Source organism: Diachasma alloeum, unplaced genomic scaffold (assembly GCF_001412515.2).
Source record: "Diachasma alloeum isolate Michigan unplaced genomic scaffold, Dall2.0 Dall_scaffold_01234, whole genome shotgun sequence".
Taxonomy (NCBI): Eukaryota; Metazoa; Arthropoda; class Insecta; order Hymenoptera; family Braconidae; genus Diachasma; species Diachasma alloeum.
In genome coordinates, this window is record NW_021681343.1 from 10592 (window position 1) to 29889 (window position 19298).

General features: G+C 36.5%; 2 protein-coding genes across 5 annotated transcripts; one reads left to right on the top strand and one right to left on the bottom strand.

Moving 5' to 3' along the window:
- Positions 1–3988: 3988 nt before the first annotated feature.
- On the top strand, positions 3989–5740 carry LOC107046237 (U6 snRNA-associated Sm-like protein LSm8). Its single transcript, XM_015268815.1, has 4 exons — positions 3989–4365; positions 4446–4486; positions 4568–4695; positions 5419–5740. The coding sequence occupies exons 1-4, from the start codon at positions 4335–4337 to the stop codon at positions 5507–5509; spliced, it is 291 nt and encodes a 96-aa protein (XP_015124301.1). The 5' UTR covers positions 3989–4334; the 3' UTR covers positions 5510–5740.
- Positions 5741–5956: 216 nt separating this feature from the next.
- Positions 5957–19050, bottom strand: LOC107046236. Of its 4 annotated transcripts, none has more exons than XM_015268812.2 (4): positions 17683–19050; positions 15350–15749; positions 13740–14315; positions 5957–9392 (listed from the first exon to the last, which is right to left on the bottom strand). In XM_015268812.2, exons 1-4 carry the CDS (start codon positions 17724–17726, stop codon positions 6798–6800), a joined length of 3615 nt encoding a protein of 1204 aa, XP_015124298.1. In that variant the 5' UTR covers positions 17727–19050; the 3' UTR covers positions 5957–6797. The 4 variants fall into 4 exon arrangements, with proteins under 4 accessions (XP_015124298.1, XP_015124297.1, XP_015124300.1 ...); XM_015268811.2 differs by having other exon boundaries at positions 15350–15752; XM_015268814.1 differs by lacking the exon at positions 17683–19050 and adding an exon at positions 16926–16997.
- Positions 19051–19298: the final 248 nt, after the last annotated feature.

Here is a 19298-nt window from a genome sequence, read left to right on the forward strand (position 1 = left end):
AGAAATCAACTGAAAAATATGAAGTAAACATTGAGTACAAGGAGGACAAAAGTACCCATCCGAACCTGTCCCTGTGACAGCGGGACTGCGACTGCCGAGTTACTCAATTTTAATGATGAACACAAGATACTCTTTTTTTGTTTTTAAACTGACAGTACATAGCCGGAGAACCCACGCACTATTTAGCCTCCCGTATCACATCATAGGGTATAAGAAAATTCATTATTATGAATGAAATATTCACTCTTAAACAATAAGAGTGACAGATCTGGATTCTACAAACAATTTGCAATCGAATGAAAAAAAAAAATTGAAAAATAAAAATTTGTCGGCTAGATTCATGGACTATCTTGATTAATTAATTTAAAAAGACTCATTGACTCTTAAACGTTAAAAAGGGGTGTACAATGACCTGCTAACGAATTACAAACGATTCGATAGGGTCATTTGTTTGAAAATATTTTTTTGTCGGCTAATAGTATACTGCTTATTGGATTTATCTAGGGTAAATGTTACGTTCCAAGCTGGTTCTCCGTTGAACAGATGGCAGGTCCAATGCCCGTGGAGCGCTAAAGCACTCTGCTCCACAAGTGCGGGAATTTTCGAATAAAAATAATTGAACACGAACACCAATTTAATTAGATAATCCAATCGAAACGTTTATATTTACTTTTCAAACCTTAGAAGATATTTTACAACAACACTTTAGGTTTTTAAAACTTGAGAAGACGATAACAATTTCTCTCGAACTTCTCGTATCCACGTATGAGAATTAGGAGAATTCTCCACGTATGAGAGTAGGAGAATTAAATTCCCCATCAATCGATCCCCGTTGCATCCCTTAAGCTTTGTAACAAAAAAATATAAACTACGACAAAGTCATGGGTCAGTGAGAAAAATAATTTTCTTCTCGGCGCACAGTGATTTTTCACCATTCGCCCGCGAATTAAAAATTTGTCTCTCCCCTCCTAACTGAAAATAAGGGATGAAAAAAAGGCAGTTCGACGGAGAATTAAATTCCCCATCAATTAACCCTCTTTCATCCCTTAATCTCAGTAAAAAATGGAAGAAACTGTCATGAAAATCACAGCGCAGTAAGAAAAATAATTGTTTTGTGGCGCGCAGTGACTACCANGGAGGGGTGAATTTTTAATTACCGGTAGTCACTGTGCGCCGCAAAACAATTATTTTTTTTACTGCGCTGTGATTTTCATGACAGTTTCTTCCATTTTTTACAGAGATTAAGGGACGAAAGAGGGTTAATTGATGACGAATTTAATTCTCCGTCGAACTGCTCTTTTTCCATCCCTTAATCTCAATTAGGAGGGGAGGGGTGAATTTTTAATTACCGGTAGTCACTGCGCGCCGCAAAACAATTATTTTTCTTACTGCGCTGTGATTTTCATGACAGTTTCTTCCATTTTTTACAGAGATTAAGGGTTGAAAGAGGGTTAATTGATGGGTAATTTAGTTCTCCGTCAAACAGCCTTTTTTTCATCCCTTCATTTCAATTAGGAGGGGAGAAAAAAATTTTTAATGCGCGGGCGAATGGTGAAAAGTCACTGTGCGCCGAGAAGAAAATTATTTTTCTCACTGGCCCATGACTTTTGTCGTAGTTTGTACTTTTTTGTTACAGAGATTAAGGGATGCAACGGGGATCGATTGATGGAGAATTTAATTCTCCATCACACCGTCTGTGTTTCATTCCTTAATATTAATTAGCCAGCAAATGAACCACCTGAAAAACATTAAGAACATGTTGAGGACGAGGAGCGCATAAGTTCCCCTCCGAAACTATCTCTGTGACAGTGGGACTGCTATATACTGCCGAGTTACCGGCACAGGCAGATCGCCCAGCCGTCAGATTCGACCGTGGCGCAATCCCGCCGTTGCAGTCATACTATTTTTGGCTTCCCAAGCAGCACAGTTCTGGAGGGTTTCTGCAAGTATACCAAAAAGGCTGTCTAATGTCTGTCCAAAAAGGTAACTTGTGTCTAGAAGTTACCTAGAAGTTAACTAAAAGTTATCGTATGACTGCAAGATACCTTTTGGACGGACATTAGTCTGCCTTTTTGGTATACTTTCAGATATCTTTCGCAAGGTTTGCTACTTGGGTTGGGGTCACTTGAACCCCGAGATCTGAGCCTCTACTTTAGTCAATCCTCTTTTCCTTAAAGGGTGGGTTTTCCCTCTCCGCTAAAGTTAGCGACACATCTCGCAAGTGGTCCGCTAACGTTACCTATAGAGATGTAAAATGACCGTCATTTTTTAGATCGCGTCATATGACCAAAAAATGCCGGTCTTGTGACGCTCATGTGACGCACAAATTTTCCAACTCCAAACTATTGTCACAAATCATTTGTAACCAAATTGTTGTCAAACCATCTATATAGTTGCATAATGACGGTCAAACTAATTTCCAATTTGTGACGGTCATGAATAAAACAAAATAGTTTCATCTGTATGGATGGAAAAAAAAACGTGATTTCCATTTCAAAATGCGGATTAGGCCAAAAGAAATTCAACTGAAAATTGACCGAGAAAAAAATAACTGTCATTTTTTGTTGACAAGTTACGACGGTCACAGAAGGGCGAGGGGGAATTGTGACAGCCGTCACGAACGCCTAGTCATGTGACGGTCATATTACGGGTCATGTGACGCATTTGCATCTTTCGTTACCTACATGTATTTGCAACATGTCGCAAAAGTTAACGACAGGTGAAAATAGCGGGGAAATTCAAATTGCAATAACTAATAATACAAATTTTGATTATTTATTGCAACTGAAACTATGAATTATGTAAATGTAAGGGAAGAACGTAACATAACAAAATCTATAACCCCCCCCCCCCCCCCCCCCCCCCCNCCCCCCCCCCAAGTTGAATCATCTTCAGGAACTCGGGTTTTTCTATGCTACATAGTGGAATATTAGTAATTCACTTGTAGATGCCCAAGCAGCACAGTTCTGGAGGGTATCTGCAAGTATACCAAAAAGGCTGTTTAATGTCTATCCAAAAAGGTAACTTGTGTCTGGAAGTTACCTAGAAGTCAGCTAAAAGTTATCGTATGACTGCAAGATATCTTTTGGACGGACATTAGTCTGCCTTTTTGGTATACTTTCAGGTATCTTTCGTAAGATTTGCTACTTGGGTGGCGAAAAACGTAAATAAACAGTCAAAAACTCCATAAGAAAGACCAACTAGCATTTCTTATTATTTCACTCGATTTATGATGTTTCGACCCTTGTGGTCATCCTGCCTACCTCTTGTGGTTGATTATTAGACCCTTGTGATTGTCCCGTTTGCGTCTCCCGATTGACCCCTGTGGTCGTTTTATCTTTGAGATTCTCCTACCTCCCCCTGTTTTCAGATATAATCCTTACGACGCTTAACCCTCGCAAGGTATGATTCTCCTGACTGCTACTGATCAGTAGGTTAGGGAGTTTTGACCATTCATTTACGTTTTTCATCATCTACAAGTGAATTACCAAAATTCCACTATGTAACAGAAAAACCCGAGTTCCAGAAGATGACCCAACCTAAGGGGGGTTTCAGGTGTTCTGTTATGTTACATTCTTCCCTTATATTCACATCTTTCACAGTTTCAGTTGCAATAGATAATGAAAATTCTCATTATTAGTTTCCGCAGTTTGAATTTCCCCGCTATTTTCAGCTATCGCTAACTTTGGCGGCATGTCACATGCGTGTCGCTAACTCCCAAGTAGCACACTTTGCGAAAGATATCTGAAAGTATACCAAAAAGGCAGACTAATGTCCGTCCAAAAGGTATCTTGCAGTCATACGATAACTTTTAGCTGACTTCTAGGTAACTTCTAGACACAAGTTACCTTTTTGGACAGACATTAGACAGCCTTTTTGGTATACTTGCAGATACCCTCCAGGACTGTGCTGCTTGAGCTTTAGCGGAGAGTGAAATCCACCCTTAATTGTGGACAACTCTTATGTCTATATACACTCGGCCAAATAAGTTCTGTCCGACATGAAGTTGGTTCTCTCATAAGGGTAACACGGGGGAACCACCTTCAGGTGGGACAGACGTTATTTGGCCAAATGTATTCTGTTAAGCCGGAATGGCGCTAGTGAAATAAATTCAAAAATATCAGCTGTTTTGATTTTTTAAGGTTATCAGGAAGTGTCTCAATCAATTTCAGCTTCTTAACTTCAATTTAAGCTTCTGTTTTTTCAATTCGTGCTCCATATAACCCATCCTTATCATTCTAATATTTAGTTGCAAACATTTTCTCGGTACCCCATATTCATAAAAGCTCAATAACAATCTAAAAATTTATAATTGACAAAGTAATTCAACAACAATGGCATCGGGACTAGAAAGCTACGTGAATCGTATCCTTTTTCTTCATAATTAAATTAGATCAATTTCATTTCGTTTATTCTACACTATCTAGCCTTGATTATTGTTTTAGATACTGTGTCAATCATCACATCAGATGGACGAAATTTCATCGTAAGAGAATCACTACAATATCCTATTCAATATTTCAAAATTCCGTAATTTTATGATAGTCTATGACATAAACGATTTCAGGGAACACTGAAGGGATTTGATCAGACGATTAATCTAATTCTCGATGAATCTCACGAACGAGTCTATAGCTTAACACAGGGAGTTGAACAAGTTGTTTTGGGCTTGCATATAATTAGAGGAGATAATGTGTAAGTAATTAAACTGAATAATATTGAGAAATAGTTCCTTGCAATATTAAACCCATGAAAGTATTTCATGACTCATGTGATTATAATGCTCATTTTTGACTGGGACATTCGTTTATATCAATTCACCTAAAAATATTTTGCCAGCATGATAATGTTCTACAAACAGGAGGATGACTCCTTTACTTTACCTCTCTAGATCCGAAATTTATATTGACCTAGTGGTATATTTTACATTTTTTGAGCTTTTTACTCGCATTTTGCTGACTCCAAATAATTGCGTTTAAGCGATAGTAAAACCCCTTTTGTGTGTTGAATACAGAATCCACTGTTATTGATTTTTGGAAATCAAAAACCTTCAATCACTCCATTTCTATGTTGTGCAGTGCCGCGAATTTTTTGGTTTCCAAAAATTAATAACTATGGACATACTTCTTGGAACACAGCAAATTGGACACATGCAAGTGTAATGGTACATTAGCTCTTACACTAAGTAAAATAATTCTAGGAACGTATTTTTTCGGACTTAATGATATTAATTGGATTGGAGTGACTATTTACACCATTGATGAGTGGGATCTACTCGGTATTGCAGAACCATCACTGCAATAGAGTCGCGGGTAAGGCCAGAGTTTGATCTGTGAATGATGTAAATAGTCTCACCAAACTGGAATATTAATGATTGCAATCAATTTTTATGCACTGTTTCTAACTTTCTTCCTCCAGAGCAATTGTGGGAGAATTGGACGATGAAATCGATTCGCGTCTGGACCTTGGATCAATCCGAGCTGAACCCCTTACATCAGTGGCTCACTGAAATAGAACAAATTGTAATCGTAAATACATTCATCTTTTAATTATGATGAAAAACAATTCACAAAAATGCTCGCCAACTATAATAAGACATTGTAAATAACAAGTCAAACTACCAGTGTAAATTTTCCACTCTTCGCAATCAAAAAGGACAGATGATTTTTTCTCATACGGTGATTAATAATCATTGAATGATAATTATAATTAAGCAATAAAGTTGGAAAAGGTACCAGAATGAGTTGATTTCCCATGGCTTGTTGACTACGAAATTTCCGATAATGTTTTGATATTAGAACAAAATATCCAAAAATATGATGACCCGTTGCAAAGTTAGTCATCTACAAATCAATACATAGTTAGCCAGTATGTTCGAGAGTTGATAATTAAAGTTCACTACTCCACTACAGAAGCAATGTTAAATAGAATAGGATTACAAATGATGAATAACCAATTAATTGAATCCATATCTATACAAATATATTTTTCAAATATTGATAATGTACATTGGTTTTCTGTGTCTAATCATTAATCCTTCGTATGTCAATAAAAAAACGAATAAATTCAACTGTTTGAGGTAATACAATTCCTCGATAATTACTTATTTCTAATAATCATCCATAGTTGAAAAAAAAGAGAAGAAAGCATTTCATGTACAACAATAGAATATACAGAATTTTTTCGCCTATTTACAGAAAGATATAAAATGTTACTATCCATGTAAATTACAGTTACATCTTCATGAGTGAATATTCTGTCCAATCATTTGTATTTGAGACGATTTACATTATAAATAATGAAAAATAAGATGACTCAACCAATTTCAAGTGATCACTTATCACCAATATGCAATCATAATATCTAATGGAAGTTATTAGCCCATAACTATCTTATTTTGACTTGCACCGCAGGTATCAATCCCGAGTAACTTCAAATAGTGATAAAAATACTTGAGCCATCATGATTCTAAATAATGCTTGAAGATGAAGAATGACACCTCGTGACAATTTTCGATTAATTTTATAAAACAATTTATTATTGTACTTGAAAAAAATTGTCAATCAGACATAATAATAATAATGATAATAATGTAATAATAATAATCATTAAATTATGCTCTCCTTCATAATGTGATTATTATGAACTTATGACGAACTTGTTAGAAAAAAATGATGAATACGTAATTGAATCACTGGATTACGTTTACATTGAGCTATCCTCAATAGTTTGTTCAATATTAATGAAATGAAACTTTGTTCATAATTGCATGTTTTTTTAATCGTGATCTTAGATATCTACTGAGGCGACCTGTTCCCTCTGTTTGCATTATTGGGATTCGCCCGATTTCTGTTTCTTCTCCGCACTCTCCCTCGACTTCTCCCTGGGTTCGTTCCATTACCTCCTACCCAGTCAGGTCCATTAGTCCCAAAATTCATCTGACTTGATGGCCCAAATGACATCATCGATTCATTGGCACTAGGTCCAAAATTATTGAAATTATTGCCTGGGAAAGTTTGATCATAATTTGGGCCAACATCGGAGTACAACGCAGGGGCCGGACCGAGTAAACCGGGTCCTCCATTCCTTTGGACAAACCGTGAATCAAATCCTATCTGATTCTGTTGCATCGAAGGGCCACTTTGAGGGATTGAATTAGGAATCCCAGAGATCCCCATGGGGATGCCTGGGGAATGCTGAATGGGCGTATTTAGCATTCCTGAGATTGAGTTCATGCCCCCTAGCATTGGATTCTGGCCCATCCCCATATTGAGACTTGGTCCTGTCATTACGGAACCCCCTAAGCCAATTGAAATGTCACTAGAACTCTGAGGAATACCTGGCAACATTGAATTTCCAGGAATTTGATTAGATATTTCCAGAGCTTTTCTCCTCGGGTCTGCACGTAGTTGAGGAGGAGACTTTGGAGTATCAGGTATTTGTTTCACTGGAGGTGGAGACATTGGGGAGTCAGGTGTATCGTTCTTAGATAGTCTGAAGATTTTACGCAGCCTAGGATCGTGTTTCACTGCTGCGTCATTCTTGGTTAGCTTAAGACCAGTGTAATTGGGCCTTGGAATGTCCACAACGTAGACTTTGTATGATAATGGCACATGTGAGGCGATGCTGGCATCAATCTCCGTGCAAGGTACATGAGATGGTGCAGGTTTAAATGGTAACGTCAACATTTGTCTCAAGTCAATATCAGATCTCCCACTTTCGAAGCCTGCTATTCTCAAATCCGTATCTCCAAAATCTTGAAATCGTTGTCTCAAATCCATATCTTTCCTTCGATGATCCTGGTCCAGTCTAGCTCGAAAGTCTGTGTCCATACCATGTATGTAGTCCGATGAAGTGATCCCAGATGAGTAGATACTCGTTTCTAATCTTAAAGTTCTAGATTCTGGTTTTCTACACTCTGATATACTTGGACTATTAGGTTTGGTCTCCTCCATTCTTCGTTGACGAGGATCTCTAGACATTCTCGGGTCTCTGGAGACTGGCACTGTGCTCGTGGAGGGTGAGGATTTCGGGCTGAGCACCTCGTTCTCCAATTTAACTACGGAAGACAATGTCTCCGACGAATCTGGAGAATTTGTTCTTGACTTCTCATCCTCCTTGGAAGACTCTTCAAGGCTTCGTTTAACTTGGGGCTTTATGGAAGACAGGAGCTTGGTCACTTCAGCACTGATATCGATTTTGCTCAAATCCCCGAGTTTATCGACGATAGGAGCTGGTTGAGGGACGATTATGGAGGGCAGAAGGGTATTTTCTTGAGTTGGACTGAGCTGATTACCTCCTTCACTCTTCTCATCTTTCTGATTGTCCTTCAAAACTATCTGCAGATTACCATCCTCATCATCATCATCGTCGTTGTTCTCGTTCTCAGACTCATCAGAATACCATTCTTCCTGATCTTTTAAGGCATTCTCCACTGCTGATTTTTCATCAGAGGTGATGAGACTGTCTCCAGCTGCTCTCTGTTGCTGTTGAATCCTCAAGAATAATTCTTGGGCAGTTTTTGGCAAGTTTGGTGACGGTTCCCGGCCTCCAACATATGATTTGGGAGAACCTCTCGGATTCAGGTCTGAACTTGTGAGGTTTTGAAGTGTTTTATACCTTTGATACCCCTCCACATCTTTCTTTTTATCCTCTTCATCAGCTGGAACTTCGATGACCAGGTTTGACTCTTCTTCACGATCACTTTCATCATCGAATTTAGATGTTGATAGATTCGCTGCCTCTTCAGCTAGACTTAAGGATTGAGAAGTCTTCGGCATCGCGTTTGCTAGGAGTTGTCTCAAGTCAATGTCTCTGGAGATTGAGTGATTCTCGGAAGATTTCGATGGAGTTTCGTCAGAGTCTTTCGGGTCCCCTTTCAGTTTGGTTTTACCTTCTAGCACTGTATTTCCCTGGATCTCATTGTAGAAGTCCATATTTGCTGCGATGCACTGTTGGATTAACAGACGCTGTTGGATCTGCTGGTGCTGTTGCATTGCTAGGCTCAGAGCGACATTTGGCAAATTCAGACCAAGTTGATTCACTGTTTGTAGGAGTACTATTTGCTCCAAGGGGACGCGGTCATCGTCGGAACCCCATCGGGTCTTCTTGCCAACTGATTTTTTGTCTTTGGAGGAGTTCGATCGTTTCTGGGACTCGGTAGGAGTGTCGTTGTCCTTTTCGGCGGAGGAGTCGTTTCCTTGAGAATTTAAGGAATTGAGACTAACATCAAAGAGACTCGGAATCTTCTGTGAGTTCTCCTCAGGACCCTGAGTTTGATTCCGAACTGTACTGTTAATCATCATTAAGGCCCTTTCTCGGCTCAGTCGAGGGAAGTCACCTAAGATCTCTTTGGGGGCAGTCTCCAAGTGTTTAAGTAAAATATTCTTCACCTAGAAATGAAAAAAAAAAAAGATTATCAAGAAACAGTAATGGGGAATGCTGTTATTAAAACATGATATATCGCGGTATGAATCCAGGGTTTTCAACACCTATTGATGGGTACAAAACAACGTTTTCGCAATTCAATAGATTAAGTGGTCTACGTCTATTCAACTGTTACGTGGTACACCTTTAAAAAACCGGCTCTGCACATTTTGTTGAATGATATTATTTTAATTATGAATTGATTTTATTGATATGCATTGGAACCTTTCGGTTCATTCTGCGATGTTACATGTGTGTAAGTGAAGATTACAAAAAGAAAATAAATAAAAAATACAGAAAAAAACAAAAAAAATTATGGATTATTTTAGGGAAGAGTGTAATATTGAGAGTGAATTATCTGGCAGGAATTTATGGGACTATAAATAAAGATGAATAAGCAATAATTAAAAATGACAGATTTTTTATGATTTTTTATCACTAAACTACACTAGTAGAACAGAAAAAAATTCTCAAACAAGAGTTATCACCACCGAAAATTTAGCACAATTGTGCCATTTCGAGGCTTTTGAAGGTCATTGCCCTTTTGTGATTCTGAGGTGGCAGGACTATTTAACACTATGCAAATTCAACACAACACATCAACTCAACACACAGCCTATTGAACACAAATTTTGTTCATCACACAGTCAATTCAACACATTGTTAAGTCAACATATAGTGTATTGAACACATTGTTTTGTCAACACATAGTTTTTTTAACACGAACTTCATTCAGCACATACATTTCGGGCAGCGTCACATATTTTTATTCTACGGGAATTTGTAAACAGGAGCGAGGCCTTTTACTTGCTTGTGTTTGAATCGGAATGAAGAGTTTTCTATTTACTATACGAATTTTGTAGTGATCAATCTACATATGAATTTTTTATGAAGAAGCAAATAAACTCATTGATTATGTATTGAGTGAATGTATTGTTGAATTCATGTTGTGAGGAATTTGTTCTGTGTTGAGTTGGTTTTGTGTTGAATTGTTGTGTGTTGAGTTGGGCTTGTATTGAGTTGGAGCGTGTTTAATTTGTGTGTTGAATTTGTTTTGTGTTAAATAGTCATGGAACCTTTGGCACACTGGAAAAACCATTTAGGTGCACTAAACATAAGCCATTCATCACTAAAGTTTCCCTGTATTACAATTAGTATTTTTTTAAATTATTTGTCGATTATACTTCTACCATAGAGAAAGCAATTTGGGTTCCATATCAAAATATCCACAAGTAATACCACGAGAGCTTCAAAATTATCGAGCAATTCCCCATAGGTTCGTTGCAAACAAACGAAAGAGTCAAGTTTTTCAGGTTAATAAAAAAAATCACGAGTGCGAAGCACGAGTGGTTTTTCGTGAAAAACTTGACGACTTCGTTTGTGTGCAGAGAACCTTGAGGGAATTACTCGATTAATTTTGAAGCTCGAGTAGTATTCGGGAGGAAATTTTCCCATTCAAATGTCGGCCAAAAGAATTGCCCTATGAGACAAAAACCATCTGACAGTTCCAACCAGGGGTTCACTCGACCACAGAATCTTTTGTTTTCCACAAATATAGTCAACATGAAAAATTACCAGTCGAATTATCAAAAATTATCAGCTGAATACCGTGTTGACTATATTAAATAACAGTCGAATAGTGAAATTCTATTGGCTGACATTTGGATAAGGAAAATTCCCGCAACAATAAGATCCGCATCAAAATATTCTGGAAAAAATATCTGCGAAAAAAAGATCCGCGAGCAAAATTATCTTATGACATTTTTATCCGCTGAAAATATATCCGCATACAAAAATATCCCCGAAAATATCCGCTAGAAAATGTTTTCAAATAAACTATGATTCCATCCAATAAACAAATTCAAACCGCAATAATAAGTATATCTTTTTTTCGCTGTGTTCATGTTTATTTTCGAGTTTACCAGTCACCCGAAATTTAGTCAGTATTGAATGGGACAGCTAGGACTAATAATGCTGTTGAAGGCTGGCATCATGCCTTCAACAGCAAAGCCCAATCATCACATGTATCATTGTGAAAATTCATCGGTTTACTGCAAACTGAACAAGGATTAAATGAAGCGATAATGGAGCAATTAAATGCAGGAGTTCCATCACCACGAAAAAGGAGAAAATATCGAGATTACGATGCATGCATCATGAGAGTAGTTAACGATTTTCCCAGCAAAAACATTATAGATTATTTAAGTGGTATAGCATATAATATCGATTAGTGAGTGTTTTTTTAAACCATTTGCGGTGGTCTCCTGAAAAAACTGATATTCCTGACATGTTAATATGTGTGTATGTGTACGTTATATGTTCTTGACTTTTTGTTTTGCCACGAAAATCATCAATTAATATTGGATGTCCACGTCATCTCTTCTCTCTATGTTGATACCATATATTATGAATAATAACTTCTGTGAATCATGTTAATTGTTAAAAATACTCGTTGAAAATATTTGTACATATTGTTCAATTCAAATTCTAAAAAAATGTTATTGTTATTGTTCAATTCCAATTAAAAAACTTTTTCTATGATTTTTTTCAATGATAATACAATTCCATACAAAAGAAAATGGTGGATCTTATGCCCAGGAATCTTTTTTCACAAGGATAAATTTGGCTTCGGATCATTTTGCGGAGGATATGTTCAATCTGGATATTTTTTCCCGGATATTTTTACAAGGCTATTTTGACGTGCCACCACAATTTGCCATGTAAAAACCAGGGCAAACAGTAAGTTACCTTTTCCGCGAGGAATTGATAAATAAATACGCGGAAATTATTTTTGACTCCGATAACATGAGTGTTAGCTCAATTCCTCACTTTTGATTAATATTTTTACATAGCGAATCATTGTTCTGTCAGAATGAGAGCGTCATTGAAAAATTCTTAAAAGTCATATTGAGAATGCATTGCCTCCTTGCAGTCAATTTTTAGCTCGCCGATTTATATCGGGTAGTTATTGCAATGGCCCCGAGAACCAAAACTCAAAATGTCATGATATCTCCTCGTTTGATTACCTCTAGTAATTTTCTATGAAGTTTTTAGGAGGAATGTGTGTGTGTGCATGTGCATAAAATTTTATCCAACAATTTCTTCGAATGAATGATTGGATTCCATTTTTTTTACGTAATCGATGTGTTTCCACGTAACTTAGAACTGATTAGAGTCTGAACAACATTGTCTGTTTTGCGATTTTTAGGTTTTTCAGTAAAACTAGTGAAAAAACGTCCAAGAATGATTTACGATGACGATAATTTTACGATGAAGAAACAAAAAAATGTTACAACGGTGAAGTACGCCCCGACATTGGTAATTGAAACTTTCCTTTGACTTTTTTTTGTAACAAAATAAATAGATACATGAAAAATGACCTTTGCTTTGAAACGTGGAAATTTCGAACGAAATCTATATTTTTGAATATTTTTTTTGTGTTGAAGAGTGCCTTTCAAGTAGAATTGAACAAAACACTTTTGTTTTCAAAACGAAAAAAAAGAACAAACTTCAAGATCTCTCATTCGTCTTTTTATCTTGTGTTTTCACCTATAATTTGGGCTGAGCAAAGAAGCAGAACTTGGAAAAATTTGCGACAAAATCATTGTTTTTTATTTCCGGCAAACTCTTGATTGCATTGACGCGAAACAAGTAAAGTATTACATGTTTCATCATGACTTGATGATATACGAAATTTCACTACCGCCCAACCACTATTATGCGTTTTTTTCTAGAGTTTTGTGGATTTCCCAAAGTTTATAAAAAAAGGAGAAAATTAGTTGCACGATAATGAAAGTTAGTGAATTATAAAAAAAAATGGTAGAACACAAAAACGCGATATTTTTTTACATCAATTCTATCAACATTTTGCCGAAAACCTAAAAAATTAGGGAAGTTGATTGAAGAGGGGAATACATTCTTAATATTATTCCCGTACTAAAAAATATTTTTGTGATTTACAATCGATATGCAGTGCATCAAAAGAATTTTATAAATACGTCAAGGGAAGAATCCAAAGAATCGAAAAACCATTCAGATATCGTTTGAAAGAAATAATACCCGGACCTCATCGGGTCCATTTTCCATAACATTTAACTGAGAAAATTCCCAAAAATTTGTATTTCCTCATGAAAAATCGTAAAAGTATGAATTATTAAAACCAGAATTTTTAAAAGTTAGTAACTCGAAATTGATACTCGGATTAAACCATTTATTTCTCAGTGTAAACGGTTATGATGTAAAAGATGAATCGACTTGTTAGATTCTAACACTTCAATACAGTTTAACGCATTAATTGTGAATTCCAACTTTACCTGATCATTGAGAGGTTCATGAGAAAATTTGCAGTTCGATCCAGCTGCACATTTAAGGCCAGTATGATGAAATTTGCATGGAAAATCGTGATGCATATACAGACACTTATCCCTCTTAGCACAACAGTCCATAAGGTAAAATTTACAAAGTTCCATTTTCCTAGGAGGAAGTGCATTGTGTGAAAATGGACAATCATCACCTCGGTGACACTTTCCCTGCATAAAATATACGCAAATTGAGTCTGGGTCCTGATTGTGTTCATTATTTTGAGTCCTCCTTCCATTCCGCTCGTTCCTTGCGCTCCCTCGACCTTTATTTTTCCCAGCTCGTTCATTTTTTCCAGATCTTCTGGGTGTTGAGCCTCGATTGTTACCACGTTTCTCGTCACGATGTCTATTTGATCGTTCCTCCGAATCTCTGTCCGAATTATTATCGAAATTTTCACGTTCATGGGAACGACGAGGGGGGCTTGAATCATGAAGATCTTTTCTATTTACTACTGGAGAGGCGCCTCGCACGAACATAAACTCATCATCATCAACATTACCATTTTCCTCTTCACTCAGCCGTCGTTTCTGTTGAAGAATCAACAATCGGGAATATGAATATATAAATAAATATAAGAAACAAACAAATGAGCCGAAAAGAATGATTCAATTAATACAAGAATATTCTGATCATTGAATTTATTATTGGAGTAGATCATTATCTCCAGAATCGATGTCAAAACGCAGCGACACTTCTATGGCAGTAACTTTTTTCAGCTATCAGAACGATATGCTAACATTATCTTCTAAAGCCCATCGTTTCCATCTTCAACTCATTATATTTTACCAATTATTTGCAGAAAATTGAGAAAAGTACTAGAAGATTTGCTCCCTTTTTCTTTAAGAATGGGAATTCTATATTGATAAATAGGTCAAAAATATAATCATACTTTTTTTTTAGCAGTACGTCATCAGTAGAGTGAGACACGGTTCAAGTATAACCGAAAAATAACGAGGAGAAATTCTTCATTAGAAAAATCTTTGGCTCTAGAAATAATATCCTGATGGTGTGGAATTGGAGATTTGACATTTGGCTTCATTGTTTTTAAATTTCACTGCCAATTCAGATTTTTACTAACAAAGATGGCGATTATTAAATTGAAAAGTTCTTGTCGTGAATTCAGCTGTTGGCTCTACATAAATAGCATCAAAACAATAATAAACGTGCGTAAAAAATGGGGGAATTTTTTATTCTTCTTCAAAAATCGTAGAGCACCAATGCGCTGAACTTCAAATGTTACATCATTAAAAATCCGTCTGCAATCCCGGCTTTAAAAACTACAATTTACTTGAAAGAAGAATAATTTCTGAAGATGAGATAACTGCAAAAACATAACGTCGTTATTAATCATGTAATTATCTCGGAAATGAGTGATTTCGGAAAGAAACGTTTTTTGTTGCTGATACAATGTCTTAACGAATCTTTCTTGAGTTAATTCTCATTAATATCAGAACACCATGAATCAACCTATCACGCGCTACTACTTCAATATAAAATTATTTTCGTACGAAGGATTAAGCCTTTTTGCTTGCTTCTCTTACCACAAGAAAAATAAACAAACCTTCTGTTCTTTATTTCGGTCCTCCTCCTTCTCATCTCGACTCCTCTTCCTATTTTTACTCCTACTAGAAGAGTTTTTTCCCTTACTCTTCTCTTCTTTCTTATTTTCCCCATCCAAAGCAGCCTTGATGGCCTTCTCAACATCACCAGCCCAATCTTCCGATGGATTTTTATACTTAGTAAATCTGTCGGATTTACTTCCTCCTGTACCACTACCAGACGTATTGCTAGCCGATGATTTACCCTTACTTTTACTCGATTTTGATTCTGTATTTTTTTCCCTATGAGACTCGAACTTTAAGATTGTCGATGGATCAGGGGTTTTGACTGGTACTGGTATGGGTTCATCATCTTCATCAGAGGGAATTTCTCCGTCCTCCAAATCATTGTTAGCCGTATTGCTGCTTATGAAGAAAAAGAAACATTACTTCTGGAATTTCTGGATTTCATTTTCATATGCATTTTTCTCTGCTCCATCAAGTGATGAACATTACGATAATAACGAGATGATATGCTGACACATGATGCTCAAATAGTCTTCACTTAAACATCAATAATTTTTCATTTTTTCCATTATCTCAATTCATCGATATTTCCTAAAAACATGAAGACTTTTTCATTGGATTCTATTGAACGCCTCTGATTGATCTCCTCTTGAATTCGAAAAAGCCCGGTACCTATTTATCCTGCATATTAATAGTTGCCAATATTTAACATTTTTAATTTTCTTCCTTAATCGACTTCCATTTGACTTTATCAATAAATGACCCAGCAATTCGTGTCATATAATGAATTAATAATTCACAATTTCCCAGTTGTCAAGCCAACGATTATGCGCAATACCACTATTTATTCATCTATTCCTACCATCTTTTTGGAAATTTCATTAAAACGGAAAAGGCAAGATGAACGGGACAGAGGAGTACTTTCTATAGGAAAAGATAATACTCTTCTAGTCCTTCATGAACTGGACTGTACTGAGATCCAGTGTGTACTGCTCGGTTAAAAAACGTCGATCATTCACCACAAAGCCAAACATCTGGCAATACGGAACCGATCAATAAGGCCTCGAAGCAAAATTTATTTGAAATAAAAAATATTAATACAGAAGAACAAAAAGTAATAATGTCATTTCAATTCTCTTTTGGATTAATTCTGTATTCTGTATCAATCTTTCATTTGTTATTGGCCGATGCACCCAATAACGACTAAAACTTTCAACTTTTAATGGTCTCTAATAAAAAATTATTTGATTGAATTATGAATCAATTAATAAGCGTTAAAAAAGAATAATCACCAATCATCCTATTGGACTCAGGAAAATACTTGAAAATTGATTTTCTTCTTACCAGTTTCTGTGGAGCATCATTCATTTCATTCGTTCATCAATCATCATGTGTTGCATAATTGTCATTATTTTTCATAGAACATCATTTTCGTTATCATTTCATGAACATCACCATTTCATCAGCAGAGAAAAATGTCATAAAATTGTTGATCAAAAGTTTTATTCAATTAAGAAAATGTTCAAGTAGAAAGTAATTTGGTCCATTAATGTTAAATAATACGGAAAGTACTTTTTGATTGTCATACTGTCGCTAAATACCCTATATACTACTTGTTCATCAGTTACACAGAACTGTATGGGTTAGTCAAGTGTATTCAGAACAGTGACAACAAAACAAGAGGGGTCAATTGCGTGACATCATGTTATCCCTCTTTTTTCCGTCCTGACAGATGTTTTCAGGTCTGTTGTTCATATATGTCTGGCTGATTGGGGCACCGCAGCGTGTTCGACCGTGAAGAGAAAATTGAAATGAAATTGGACAAAAAGGAATAACGAATGTAGTGTTTCCGCTTTTTAAAAAAGCCTTTGAAAATATGTAAAAAAAATGTTTTAACCTCTGTATCTCCCGCATGGCTTTATCATATAGTTGTACGCCCATGAAAAAATCGATTAATATGACGTACTGGCTCTATTTCCCGGAGCTTCGAGCGGGATAAGCTTGACGCAAACCAACCAATTATGCATGAAGCTTAACCCTATGCAAAACATTAGGCAACGCGGCTAAAAATATAGTTATTATATTATCTTCTGGAGATTCAGTGACAAGAGGAAGTGAAAATTTTTCGTTAAAAAAATTTCGTTTCTATTTTTATGTTGCTTATTCCGATTTACTATGACGTTCACTGCGCATCAATACCACAATAGAGATTTTCATGACCATAAAAGAAAATATATAAATTCATTGAAGACATTTTCCCTCCACGGTCGAATCCATTCTGCTCAATTGTTTTTTGTTTTTCGAAAAAGAAAATGAGAATTAAGCAAACCTTTGGATCAGTGTTTCGGCCGCGGTAACACTCTCTAGTGCCATATTCGACTACGACCTTGAACTTTTGAAAATCAATAAATAGTTTTAACTATCAACAATTAAACTCCTATTTTCACCGCCGATCAGAATGTGACTGCGTGAATTTTCCCTATTTCAATTAATTTCATAAATAACTAATATCCGCCACTAATATTTTCAACGACAAAATCTACCCGACACTCGACCCTGATGAATCTAATAATTATCATTTCTTCCCAAATAGTCATTGATTGAGGTACTTTCACGGGTGCTTCCGAAAAAATAATACCACGAAAAAAGTACGAAATTTCGTCTCTCCTCTTCTCAAACTGTTTTTCCCTTTTTTCGTCCTCTATTACTCTTTCCCCCACCATTAAATCCGTAAATCTGTTATTTCTTTTCCTCAAATATTTCACTCAATTAAAATATTGGCATTTGTTGTTTTCACTTTATTATACGTTATTTCCAATTCTTAGATCAATAATGATGATTCAAGATCAAGTTTTGCCCCTTCTTTTATATTTCGTTATCTTTAAATCCTTGTGTGGTCAGATCGTCGCCGACAAACAACGTCATTCTAGTTGACGTGGCATGGCCGAGTACCTCCTCGCGACGCACGTTAATGCGACGGTCAGAGGAGTGGGGGAAAAAGGGGACACCGTATTTTCTTTAAAATATTCCTTCTCCTTTTAAACGAGCTAGAACCCGACCGTCACGTGACCCCCTTCCTTTTCAACTCTGTAGCAATGCGTACGTGTCAATTATGACTTTTTAATCTCTCTCAATTTATTCGTTTTAATTTATTATTTTATCAAATATCCAACACGATATGATGGTTCTTTGTAGTCTTTTGGAAGGCCAAGCGACCTCTCATTCAGTTTACGATGATCTTGCTTTTTTTTCTTACGCTTCCACTGGACAATACCCCCTCGACTTTTTCAGAAACTCTGCAAAACTTCCGCTTTTTTTTGCCTCGTACGTGTCATTTTTCAGGTTAATTTGTTGTAATATCGCGATTCGAGAGGGTTGGCGAAATCTTGAATGGCGATGTATCGAGGATGGAAAAGACGATCGATCGGTGCGATTGTTGGAGTTTAATTGGATTTTTCTGCGTTTTAATTATATAAAAGAAGGAAAATTTTTACAACATGGTCGTTTCTTTGGTCGAATTAAGGCGAGTGCGAATGGATTATTTGAATGTTTTTTGGTTGATTCTTGTTTGTTTTTTTTCTGGTTTTTGCGGTGATTTTCGTTGCGATTAAATTGTAATCGATAATAGAGAAAACTTCAAAGATTAACTAAACATGGGCACATCTGGAACTATTCTGAGACGCAACCGAGAGCAACGGAACGGATGACGAAGCCACCCAGCCGCTCCCCGATTTTTTGGGAGAGGGAGAAATGTTGGCTAGCAAGAGCCAATGGGAGTGCGCTCTTTAGGTCACGTGTAATCATGACCAGTGGAGGAGGGATGACTCTCACTAAAGCGACCCTGCTCTTTACTGGGCTTTCGGACTGAATTCCTGGGAATGAAGCGAAGCACCGAATCATCAGGATTATTCATCGTTCCAAAAACATTGGTCGAAATTTTTGTGG